Source organism: Haematobia irritans, chromosome 1 (genome assembly GCF_050003625.1).
Source record: "Haematobia irritans isolate KBUSLIRL chromosome 1, ASM5000362v1, whole genome shotgun sequence".
NCBI lineage: Eukaryota > Metazoa > Arthropoda > Insecta > Diptera > Muscidae > Haematobia > Haematobia irritans.
Window position 1 is genome coordinate 197,803,214 of NC_134397.1, and position 13,386 is coordinate 197,816,599.

Here is a 13,386-nt window from a genome sequence, read left to right on the forward strand (position 1 = left end):
GATGGGTATATGACCACTATTTCTTGGCGTTACATACAAATGCACAAACTTATTATACCCTGTACCACAGTAGTGGTGGAGGGTATAAAAACGGTAGATAATATACAAACATTACAAAGGAATCTTCATAAAAATAACGAAAGGGCACTATACTCTTTTTAGAGTTGGGACAGTAAAATGAAAAAAGGAGGAAATAGGAAAAATTAAATAGTAAAATGTATAAAAATGTATTTTTATTAAAAAGTAGTTCAAGAGGAGTTGACGGACAAATATAAAAGCGGGCTCTAAGTTCGAGTTTTGCAGCTAAAGCAATTGAAAAAGTTTATTTTCTTTAAAATGAATTGTTAAAGTAAAAGGCAAAACAGGGTCATTTTAGAGCGATAATGCCAACGTAATACCGGCCTTAAATGTACAAATGGAATGAAGTACAAAACACGATAAGTTTTAAATGCATTTAAAAAATGGTGTTAAATGCTAGTAAAAAACTGTTCACGCCTAAATAAATTTATGTGTATATTATAAAAATATTTATGTATGTTTATGCTCGACTCCACGTTCTTCTTTTGTTAGTTCTTGAATTCCTTCCAAAATTTCAAACTTTTATACCAAAAACAGTTTTTTTTTGTTACAAAATTGTTATTTTTGCAATAAAAAAATAACATTTTATCCAAAAAATCAGTCCATTTCGTTCATATCAAGCACTGTTTCTGACTGTAAATCTTTAATAAACCCCATTTCGAAGTTTCATTATAAAAATTTAATATAGTATAAATGTAAATGTGTAAATTAAAAAAAAATTGTGTTCGGTCGGAGCAGGGATTGAACCCACGACCCTTTGCATGCAAGGCACACATGCTAACCACTTCTCCACGTAGCAAACAAATGTATGTTTCTGTTAAATAATGTTATGTTTGCATGGGCTCGTGGGCGCGGCAAACTATGCTATATAAATGTAAGTTATAACGATAATTGTCTAGTGGTGACTATACTCGTATATCAATGTTACCCCACAAATGCTTATGATTACTAATTCAGTAAGGGTGGTTTAGGGTATGATATAGTCGGCCCCGCCCGACTTTCTACTGTACTTACTTGTTTTCATATAAACTTGTTAAAAATTATTGGGGATTTTTGGGAATGAAATCGTCATAATTTAGACATAAATGAAAAAATCGTCCTAATACACATAAATGCCGGAAAAATGCTTCCAACATTGTCCGTTGCTACATATCATATTATTGCTACAACTCACTCTCAAAAAAATACTTACCTTTTCTCCAAAAGAAAATCCCGTTATTTGACAACCAAAAATTGCATACTACTTCCTGTTTTTTAAAAGATTTATTTATTTATTTAAGTCGTATCATTTTATTGAAAAATTTATAATAGTTTTTTTTTTGTTTTATTATCAGAAAACGTTTGCTGTCACACAACACATCTTCTAAACCCGAAAAAGGCTATCTACAAAAAATTGAAGTACTAAAAAAATTTGAATTGGCAAAGTTTTGCTGTATGGCTTATTAAAGGGGAGTAGGAAACGGCTAAGTACATACACATGGACAACCATAGAAACATATATACATACATATTCTAACCACATACATACTCATACATATTGAAATATGTATCCTTTCTGGTTTTTGATGAAACGTCTTCACTGCTTCATAAAGATAATGACTTTTTTATTTCTCCTATTTTCTGTAAAATTTTAAACTTATCCTCTAATCATAGGGACTCAAGACATGACATGACGTGACTTTAAAAAAACAAAGAACAAAATTGGAAAATCTGTTATTTTTATCTCTCTCTCTTTATAGAAACGGACGGAACAAAAAACCCTGTGGATCCCTGGGGGAATATAGAAAAAATAACGTGCACTGACAAATAAATTAAATGCTTCAAACGAAATTGTGTACCTAATGGTGTAAGCTTTTGTGTTGGTGTGTGTGTGTGTGCTAAACTATAATAGTATCGGTATGTGGACCTAAGAATGATTCAAATTTTGAAATCAAAAGAAAACAGTTTACTAAATCAGGGAACAAAAACATATGTTATCTATCGTTTCTCTTAAGGTTTTCTATGATTTTGCTCTCTTGGTGTAGGGGAATCTAAGCTGAAATCGTACCTATTGGTTAATACTTAACTAACTAAAATTTTTTAATCGCTCTCTCTCATTTTAAATTTTCTTGATATTTTATAATAATTTTTTTTAAGGGGGGTTAGTGCTTTTTTCGTTTTGCTATTTTCTGTGTAAATTTCATGTAGGTTTATTTTTATTATTATTTTTTTTTAATGTTCTTTTAAGGACTATTCAAAGTTGTAGTTGCTGAGATTGTTAGTGGTAGTGGTGGTGGTCTCTCTTTAAAGTTGACTAAATGATGTCTTCGTTTTTGCTCTTGTGATTTATGAAATATTTAAAGTTCTCCATAATTTTCTCTTTCTCTCTCTCTCTCTTGTTGATCTAATACACTCTCTTTCTATGGTGGGGGAATAAGAAAAACGAACATAACTAAACGTTTTCGATTTCTCTCTCAGTCTTGCAATTCTATGTTGCATGAGTGGCTCTCTTTTAAAATACTCTCGATTCATGGAATACATACAAAAGACTTGAAGAGAAATAAATGTAGAGAAAACTCGGGGAAGAGAGCATCTTAGCTGGTGATGATATTATATTATTCTCATCTTCTTCTTCGTCGTTATTTTCTTTATTTCTCGCAAGGGCAAACAAGGACATTTCTATGGAGATTTCATTATTTGGTTTTATTTATTTTTGGCAATTACTAGTTATTGTTGTTGTTTGCTTTGCTATTATGTCCTTTTGGAAATGTCAAAACTCAACTTTTGGTCTTTTTATTTTTATCATCAGCCCCATCAGCGGCATTATCCCCAGCAATGACAGCCTCATTCTTCTCCACATTGGCCAAAGCCGTCTCAGCCATACGCTTGTATTTACCAACCAAATCGGGCAAATCATAAGCAATGGCCACATCCAATTTGGTAATAGGACAACCGCGGAAGTATGAGCAAGTCTCTGATAGTTTCTTGAATTCATACAATGGATTCAAGCGGAAGAAATCACGATAGACCTCGGGATCGGGTAAATCGTAACGTGAGATATTTGTGAGTGTTGATAGACCCTCGTAGATGTGATAATTCTGGGGATTTTCAATGATTGTATCGGCAATACGTTTCTTGTTGCCAAACAAGGACTTGTGATTGTAGTAGGTATTGAGGTAGCAGTCAACCATTTTGGCATGGTTACGGACGCGAACCTGAAATGGAAATGTAGAGGGAAATGTCAAATTAAATGAATTCATTTAAAGACGATAGAAGCTAAAAGAAGTCCTTGTATGATATGTGCTCAATTACATATCAGATACCCTGTATATATGTATTGAGAAAGACGCAGAGATCTCTTATTTCTCTTACACATATTGTCACTATGACCATTACTTATTACCAGAGATTGAAGCCGAAATTTGTCTTATCGCAGGCGCACACTACTCCAACAGAGAATGAAGCTGCCGAGTCGCCGCCGACCACTTTTGCCAGTCGAATCCGCCGCCGAATATATGAACTCATCTCGACTCAAATTTAGCCGCCAATGAATAAAAATATAGATTTAAACCAGAAAAATGTATTAATAATTGTCGTAATTTGGCCAAAAATTTTAACCTTCCACCCACAATTAATCAATTTCAAATTGCTATAACACTTTTGCAAAAATTTAGCTCAGAAAGAGCTAAATTTGTTTGTAAGACTCGTTGCACAACTAATCTCATTACCATCCGAATAACTTCAAATTGATTTTATAATGGATAATTGTCTGCCGCCGAATGTACAAAGTTATATCGGCTTAGCCGTCAAGCCGCCGTTGGAGGCAAAAAAATGGGTCGGGTTCATTCTATGTTATCCATTATAAAATCAATTTGATATTATCCAAATGACAATGAGATTAATTGTAAAACCAATCTTACAATCAAATTTACATTTAATTCAAAATCTGGGCTAAATTATTGCAAACAATTTTATAGGAATTTGATACTGATCAATTGTGAATGAAAACTTGGCAAAAAAATACAACAATTAATAATATTTTTTTTTCAGATTAAAATCAATATGTTTGATTAATTGGCAAGTAAACTTGAGTCGAGATGGGTCGACATATTCAGCGGCAACGTCGACTCGCAGAAACTGGACGGCGGAGCGACTAGGCTGCTTCATTCTCTACTCATTACATTACATAAAGAATACTTACAGCAAAACGACGCGCACTAGCAATTTTATTTTCAATTCTCTTATCGACAGCTGTACGAAGATCCCTGAGGAAAGCTCGCTCCTGACCCAACAATAAACGAGCAGGTGAACCCTCCTGATAGGGGCGACTCCACAACGATGTTGTATACACCAATGGTGGCTGGGCAGAAGACATCAATGGTGAAATATTCCAAATCAATGCACTTTGAACGCGCAACAATTCTTCGGGTTTAACAGTGTCGGCCTTATTCAAAATAATGCGAGTTTGATATTCACGACCCTTCAATTGATCCAAAATGGCTTCAGTTTCTGGGCCAACATCCAATTTGGCTGGATCGTAGACCAAGAAAATAATATCGGCACGATCGATGAACCATTGGCAGGCATCATTGAATGGGAAGAGGCGAGAGACTTGTTTGCGTACCTCTAAAATGCCGGGAATTTCGACAATGTTGACCTAAAATAGAAAGATTATACGATTAAATGTTAAGTTTTTTTATGAAGAATTTGATCCATGATAATGGATTATACATGGGGTTTCGGGGTAACAGGTTGGCTGATAAGTCCCCGGTCTAACAAATAAAACACATTTTTTTTTTGTCAAAATTCGTTTTTATTATTCAACATAGTTCCCTTCAAGAGCGATACAACGATTAAATATAACGACCTTCCAATTTTTTGATACCATTTTGGTAGTACTCCTTCGGTTTTGCCTCAAAATAGGCCTCAGTTTAAGCGATCACTTCTTCATTGCAGCAAATTTTTTCCCTGTGAGCATTCTTTTGAGGTCTGAGAACAAGAAAAAGTCGCTGGGGGCCAGATCTGGAGAATACGGTGGGTGGGGAAGCAATTCGAAACCCAATTAATGAATTTTTGCCATCGTTCTCAATGACTTCTGGCACGGTGCGTTGTCTTGGTGGAACAACACTTTTTTCTTCTTCATATGGGGCCGTTTTGCCGCGATTTCGACCTTCAAACGCTCCAATAACGCTATATAATAGTCACTGTTGATGGTTTTTTCCCTTCTCAAGATAATCGATAAAAATTATTCCATGGGCATCCCAAAAAACAGAGGCCATTATTTTGCCAGCGGACTTTTGAGTCTTTCCACGCTTCGGAGACGGTTCACCGGTCGCTGTCCACTCAGCCGACTGTCGATTGGACTCAGGAGTGTAGTGATGGAGCCATGTTTCATCCATTGTCTTATATCGACGGAAAAACTCGGGTGTATTACGAGTTAACAGCTACAATCATTAACACGTTGTTGTTTTTGGTCAAATGTGAGCTCGCGCGGCACCCATTTCGCAAGGAGCTTCCGCATATCCAAATATTGATGAATGACATGACCAACACGTTCCTTTGATATCTTTAAGGGCTCTGCTATCTCGATCAACTTCATTTTACTGTCATTCAAAATCATTTTGTGGATTTTTTTGATGTTTTCGTCGGTAACCACCTCTTTCGGGCGTCCACTGCGTTCACCGTCCTCCGTGCTCATTTCACCACGCTTGAATTTTGCATACCAATCAGTTATTGTTGATTTCCCAGGGGCAGAGTCCGAAAACTCGTTATCAAGCCAAGTTTTTGCTTCCACCGTATTTTTTCCCTTCAGAAATTCGTTTTTTCCATTTTTTCACCATAACAAAAGTTGTTTCACAAACGTCAAATTTTAACACGAATCATTTGATGGTTGGTATTATATAAAAATAATATGCATTTAATACTAGCGACGCCATCTATGTGTCAGACCGGGGACTTATCAGCCAACCTGTTACATTTAGGAGCGTCAGTTTATATCAATACGTACCTTTTCCAACAACTTAATGGGCATCTTAAGACCACGCAAGCGATCCTCCAAACCTTGACCGAACTTCTGCAAACCAGCAAAGGTATAATCGGCAGCCAATTGTGTACCATCCAAAATTTCCGTCTCATTGCCCCACATCAAAATATTAAAGTAGGCTGGTGAGGGTTCAGCACCTTTAAACACAAAAAAAGAAAACCAAAACCATAAATTCCATATATCAACCGAATGCCATAACTTACCCGATCTCAAGGAGTATGGTGTATATTCATTATCGGTCAAATAATTAATAATCGAAGATTTGCCACCAGACCAGGGACCCATGAATAATACCAAAGGTTTGGAGAAAATTTCCGGATCACCAAAATGACGATTACTCAAATCACGATATTTGTACATAACTTCCAAAGGCTTAATGGCATTCTCATAGGTGCGCTTAATGTCACGTAAAATAGTTTCGGCCACATTATCGATGGCCTTTTCACGGGCATTGAAGTGATCGTCAAGTTGCAAAAGTTCATTGATATGATCACGGCTGCGACGTTGTTCAGGAATTTCACCTTCCTAATTATGGAGAATTTAAAATAGGATTAGTAGGGATGTGGAGAATATTTTTCGAAATAGACCTACACAAAATATTGACTTTTCTGGAAAATGTACCTGCCAAGATTTTTTTTTAAATAACGTTACTAGTTATAGGTCCCATAGGTACCGAATGGTTTTCTTGCCCTTAAGGCTCAAAATGGCTTGAAGAGGGTTTTTCGAAACATGGATCTGCTAGACTGATGCCTTGGATCCAACCGTTTGTGGTGTACGATTCAGAACATCTTGGACCCCAAACGGAAAGACAACATCTCCATTTCGTTTGCGGTCAAACTCCGAAGGACGATACCCGTGTAGCAAATGCCTTCTGCAGACAATTCGTCAGGCACGTCAGACAGTAGACCGCATTTATGGTCAACAGCCAGATGTGTGTGCTTCTTGAATCTATTTTGCTGCCCTACTTCAGAAAACACATAATGTTGCCACAACTTCAGCATGGTTTTCGCTCGTCCAGGAGTACGACCACTGCGTTGTGTAAATTAACATCCAACATTGAAGAGGGATTCAGTAGTAAGAGGCCCCATAAATGTTCGATTCTTGTAGCATTGAACTTTTCTAAAACGTTTGATACAGTGAACCCTCTTGATTTTATAGAAGCTTGATTCGTGGCCAGAGCATCCCCAATTGCAAGAACCCCTAGCTTAGGTTAGCTATTGTGTCAGCCCAATATTTCAGGCTCACTTAGACTATTCAGTCCATTGTGATACCACAGTGGTGAACTTTTCTCTTATCACGGATTCCTGCCCGATTCCATGTTTAGCCGAGTCCGAACGGCGTTTCACATTACGGTGAAACCACTTAGAGAAGCTTTGAAACTCTCAGGAAGGTCACCAGCATTGCTGGGACTAGATAATCCACCGCTGAAAAAATTGTTAGTGTTCTGTCGAAACAGGGATTGAACCCACGACCCTTTATATGCAAAGCGGGCATGCTAACCATTGAACCACAGTGGCTGACATTTGATCGTTTGTTCCTTGTTGGAAAGCGGGTGGAAATGGCTGATAAAAAGGTTGGGACTAGAAACCAGATCCTACAGATATTGGCTGATAGCAGTTGGAGAAAAAATGAAGAGATGATTCAAACGCCTACTGAGTCTATTGATCGTCCTCTTATCGATTATGTGACCCCCGTTTGGACTTCCAGTATTAGAGTCTAAAATGCTCTCAGTGATCTTTAAAACCTCCTCAACCACCAGCCCTTGAATATTTAAGTGCTGACGGTTCAACCATGCAAACAATGCCGCATCGCGGAGGGCACCATGGGAACGAGCCAAGTCCACCAGGTTTGATTTCAGGAAAGACCTTCATTCAATTGACGAGTTGGCCACTACCTGTCAACGTTGGCTGCTGAAAACGTTGGGAGTAGAAACAAGATCCTACAGACAATTGGAGAAAAAATGAAGATACGATTCAAAAGACTTATGAGTCTATTAATCACCCCCTTATCGATTATGTGACCCCCGTTTGGATTCCCAGTATTAGTATCCAAAATGCTCTCAGTGAACACTAAAACCTCCTCACCCACCAGCCCCTGATGAAATGCTGACGGCTCAACCATCCGCATCCCGGAGGATACCATCCAAACGAGGTTTGAACCAGGTTTGATTTCAGGAAAGACCTTCATTAAATTGACGAGTTGGCCCACACCTGTCAACGTTGACTAGAGACGACTGCCTAGAGAGACCAAGTCGGTGCTATCTAAAATCTTTCAGCTCTAGATATTTGAACAATTACCTCTGCCTTCCAAACCCGGCAATTCCAGGTGTTTGCCCAACATTAGCCTCACCTCACGATGCATCTCTTCCCTTGTCCTGCAAAACCAACAGATCTGACACCCACTTCCTTTGGACGACCCGGCCAAGAGCCGTACACTCTTATAGTTTTAAGTTCGCATTAGCCCATTTTGAATCTATCTATATAGAAAGTCCTAAATCTCGCCATCTGTTGGAATCCAATGCTATTCGGAATAACACATGGTGTGCAAATGCTAAATCACAGAAAACGAAGATAGTCCCCACTTAAAAACGATATTTTTGTTGAATATTCTCTGATACCATTTCTAGCAAAACTAACAGAGATTTCTTTTGAGAAAAAAATTTTCCTAGACTGTGACTGCAATAATGACTATCTACTCTGTTGCATCACGGTGGGATACATGGCATTTTAAATGTGTGGCAGTGCTAGAATTCGAAACAAATTAATTATTATTTTTTAAATATTCCACATATATCTTGGGAATCTAGAAGCTGATTCTTTGGTGCAATTTCGTTGAACCTTTCAAAGATTTTTCTATATTAGCTCAATATGTTGCATGGGGACGAGTTTCCATAAATTTTTTGTGTATGAAAAGGATCTGTGTAAGCGAGTTCACTTTTGAGGATGAAACAATAACGAGTTGATGATTCGTAGAATTTATTTATTTTATTTTATTGTTTATTTTAATCATACAGTAAATGTATGATAAAAAAGAAAAGGGAAAAGTAGCATTGGCTGCTAAGGCCATCAGCTATTGATTCGTAGAATTTTTATATATCCGATCAAAAGAACTTCTTATGAAGTGAAGTTTAAGTCCATCTCTAGACGAGCATTTTTGGATGTACATTAAAAGTAATGACTTAAGAAGAACAATCATTTTTTTTTACTTGATCTTAGATATTCCTTCATCTTAGGCTTAATTTTCCAGAAAGTCGTTTTCGTAAAGCATTAAATTAATAATAAAAGCTTATATTTCTTAAATCTATAATATAAATAAAAGCATCTACTTATTGAAACTAGCAGCAATTTAATAAGCACTTATGATACTAGGCATGCAATACCAACTCAGAGCATTTTTAACGTTTAACTTCTCCATAATATCGCAAATGAAGAAGCAATGTAGGATTTTCAAAATACCAGAGTAAGCGTAATATTTATCCAGCATATGAGAAATTATACCATCGGAAAAGGGAATGTTGTATAAAGAAAGAGATATGAATGCCATATAAATCAATAAAATCAAATCAACGGTTTATGCTAATGATACTTCTTGAGTGAAATGATTTCAAAATGAAGATATGAGATATGCCAAAACAAATTGGACAAATGAGACCAAAAGAATATTTTGATATATTTTTTGAATATCATTAAAGCTCATCGTAAATTTCTCTTGAAATGGATTATTTTAAGATCTTTCATAAATATCAAGAGAAAATTTAACACTTTTACAATAAATCTTCGAATAACTCGCCAAGAGAGATTTGTGATGAGCTTTTCATTATAGAGGTTTCGTTTGCCCAATTTATCATGGTTTGCTCCCATCTAAACACCCAAAGAAAAACTACTCTTCTCCGGAACGACATTTTCGACAAATGCAAATCTCCTTTGTTACAAATAAACCCGATTTCATGACAAGCGATGATGGCCTCTAATCTTCTTTATTTACTTTTAAAGATAAAATATTAGCGTCAAAAGAAAACTTCGTTTTGTCATAAAATTTCGCTCCTTAGAAAAGAAAAATTTTCTTTCAGTACAGGTATATAAGTTTACAAAATCTTTATGTCGATCTCTATGTGAGTTAATTTAACCTGAAATGTTTTTTTAGAAGTGATAAGAAATCATAGTCATAACAGAATCAATTCAATGATGATATTACAGGGAAATGTATCATATTCCAATATAACCAATGATGATAATACAGGGGAACGTATTCAAAATAATCACAGATGTTTTCATCAATGAAGGGATAATGATATCTGCTGCTACAACTTCCTAAGTTGCAAGTCTTACCCAAAGTAATTCATCCTCTGGCCTAGTATCAACATCATCCAGCTCACCATCACTATCATCTTCTTCATTTGCCAAACCATCACCATCACGATCCTCATCATGTTCATTGAGCACTCCATCACCATCGATATCATCATCTCGATAATTGGGTACGCCATCACCATCGATATCATCATCTTGATTATTGGGTATACCATCACCATCTTTGTCATCATCCACATCATCGGGTATGCCATCACCATCCATATCTCTAGCTGCAGCGGCAGCGGTCAAATCACGTTTAGCCCTAGCCTTAGCACTTGATGGCTGTACATCAGCTGCTTCATGCTTATCTTCGTCATGGACATTTGGTATACCATCACCATCGATATCATTATCACGAACATTGGGTATACCATCACCATCCATATCGGAATCATCTTCGTTGAGCAAAACATCACCATCAATATCTGTGTCATCATCATTGAGTATGCCATCGTTGTCTATATCCAAACTGGTGGGTTCCTCACTATTGGCCATGCCATCACCATCGATATCATGATCCTTTTCGTTGACAATACCATCTCCATCGATATCTTCATCTTCGGTATTTGGTTTTCCATCACCATCAATATCGGGATCTGCATGAGCTGGTATACCATCACCATCAACATCATAGTCCTCATGATTGGGTATGCCATCACCATCCATATCGGAATCATGAACATTTGGTATGCCATCTCCATCAATGTCATGGCCCTCAGTTGCCTTTGTTTCAATAAATGTTATTGGGGAATATCGTAATTAATATCCATATTTTATCTCTCAATACAGTGAACAAAATAACTTCAACTATAAACTTCGAAATTAAAATAAATTCTGGAATCGATTTTTCTAGGGGATCAAGGAATGTGCAACTGTGCTGTTAAGGCCATCAATGAGGATATGGGGAGAATCAAAAGGGGAGGAGAAATTTACAAGTAATAACCAAACGAAATACAATGTTCCTGAAAATCAGATGTTAACGTTTCACATGAGAAGATGTCCCACCCACCAAAAGATGTAGAGCCCTCTTACCCGCTGAAGTACGTACGACCACAGTCATTTTGTTATTAGAGGGGGATGATAAGAAACCAACAACCAACCATATTAAAAAAAAACTCCAACCAAAGTTAAAATTCTTACCCTCTTTTGCCTATCAACATATTTCTTATCATCGGCCTCACCATCTCGTCGATCATGCTCATTGGGTACCCCATCACCATCACGATCTTCATCACGATGATTAGGAATACCATCACCATCGATGTCATCATCTTTGTGATTTGGTATGCCATCACCATCAATATCATCATCCATGTCATCGGGCACCCCATCACCATCCATATCACGATGATCATCATCATGATGATTTGGTACACCATCACCATCGATATCCTTGTCATGGACATTTGGTATACCATCGCCATCCATATCTTCATCGAATTCATTGGGTATAACATCTCCATCGATATCCTCATCATCATCGTTTGGTATACCATCACCGTCGATATCGAGACTCTTGGGTTCATGATCATTGGACAGGCCATCGCCATCGATGTCATGGTCATGCTCATTCACTATACCATCACCATCCACATCTTCATCTTCATGATTGAGAGTACCATCACCATCAATATCGGGATCCTCATGGGTCTCCAGGCCATCGCCATCGACATCATTGTCCTCGTGATTGAGTATGCCATCGCCGTCCATATCGGTATCGTGAACATTGGGTATACCATCGCCATCAATATCATGACCTTTGGAAATCTTCCGTAGTGTGAAGATCAAAATTTTATTATAAAACAAAACACATAAAATGCCCAAATAATTGGGCCGTACAACATCAACAACAACAACAGCAACAAAAACAAGAGAGAATAGGGTAAAAGATTTTTTTGAATAACTATTCCAATAAGGGGAACTGGGATATCGCAGCTGTTTGTTTGAAATGTTCATGAATCTGTAATTTTATGTTTGTGTATTTTCGCGGCAGCTCCAGAGCCATTTCAATTTGTGTGTTGGAAATCGATTTGTGAAGCATTTACCAAATCGACTCCTTTCGCCATTATCTCGTCCCGAAGAAACGACCAGCAATGGGGAATTTTAAAAACCCACTGACAAACTATATACGTTCTCTTACCGACTTCTTGCCATGCTTGGGGCCATCACTATCGTCATGTTCGTTGGCTATGCCATCACCATCACGATCTACATCACGGTGATTGGGTACCCCATCACCATCGATGTCATCATCTTTGTGATTTGGAATGCCATCGCCATCGATATCATCGTCCTTATGATTTGGAATGCCATCGCCATCTTTATCGTCATCCACTAGATCTGGTATACCATCACCATCCATATCAGGATGATCGTCGTCGTGATGATTTGGTATACCATCTCCATCGATATCTTTGTCATGGGCATTAAGAACTCCATCACCATCCATATCTTCATCTAATTCATTGGGTATAACATCACCATCAATATCATCATCATCGTCGTTGGGTATACCATCACCATCAACATCTAGAGTTGTGGGTTCATGGTCGTTTGATAGGCCATCGCCATCGATATCGTGATCATGTTCATTCACTATACCATCACCATCGACATCTTCATCCTCATGATTTAGAGCACCATCACCATCGATATCGGGATCTTCATGGGTCTCCAGACCATCACCATCCATATCATTATCCTCATGGTTGAGAATACCATCACCATCCATATCAGTATCATGAACATTGGGTATACCATCACCATCCAAATCGATTTTATGTTCTCTGGAAATCTTCCATAATTGGGGGGTATTTAATACTCATATCTTAATCGTACTATCGTACCAAGAAAACAAAACTAACAAACAACGATTGATGGACCCAATGGAAAAGTTGGGTTCACCAATAACCAAACAAAGGGAAGAAATTTGTG

At 37.4% G+C, this 13,386-nt stretch overlaps 1 protein-coding gene across 6 annotated transcripts in view; it reads right to left on the reverse strand.

Annotated features, from left to right (window-relative positions):
* Positions 1 to 1,322: 1,322 nt before the first annotated feature.
* The window catches only part of LOC142222384 (uncharacterized), a 55,474-nt gene continuing 43,410 nt past the window's right edge, over positions 1,323 to 13,386 (reverse strand). For 5 of the 6 annotated variants that reach the window (XM_075292518.1, XM_075292513.1, XM_075292514.1 and 2 more), the window contains 7 exons: positions 12,593 to 13,246; positions 11,593 to 12,219; positions 10,429 to 11,175; positions 6,304 to 6,625; positions 6,065 to 6,237; positions 4,259 to 4,714; positions 1,323 to 3,272 (listed from right to left, as the gene is read on the reverse strand). In XM_075292518.1, the coding sequence (XP_075148633.1) occupies positions 2,835 to 3,272; positions 4,259 to 4,714; positions 6,065 to 6,237; positions 6,304 to 6,625; positions 10,429 to 11,175; positions 11,593 to 12,219; positions 12,593 to 13,246 (3,417 nt within the window). In that variant the 3' untranslated portion in view covers positions 1,323 to 2,834. The remainder of the gene's footprint in view (positions 3,273 to 4,258; positions 4,715 to 6,064; positions 6,238 to 6,303; positions 6,626 to 10,428; positions 11,176 to 11,592; positions 12,220 to 12,592; positions 13,247 to 13,386) is intronic. The other variant, XM_075292517.1, reaches the window with a different exon arrangement.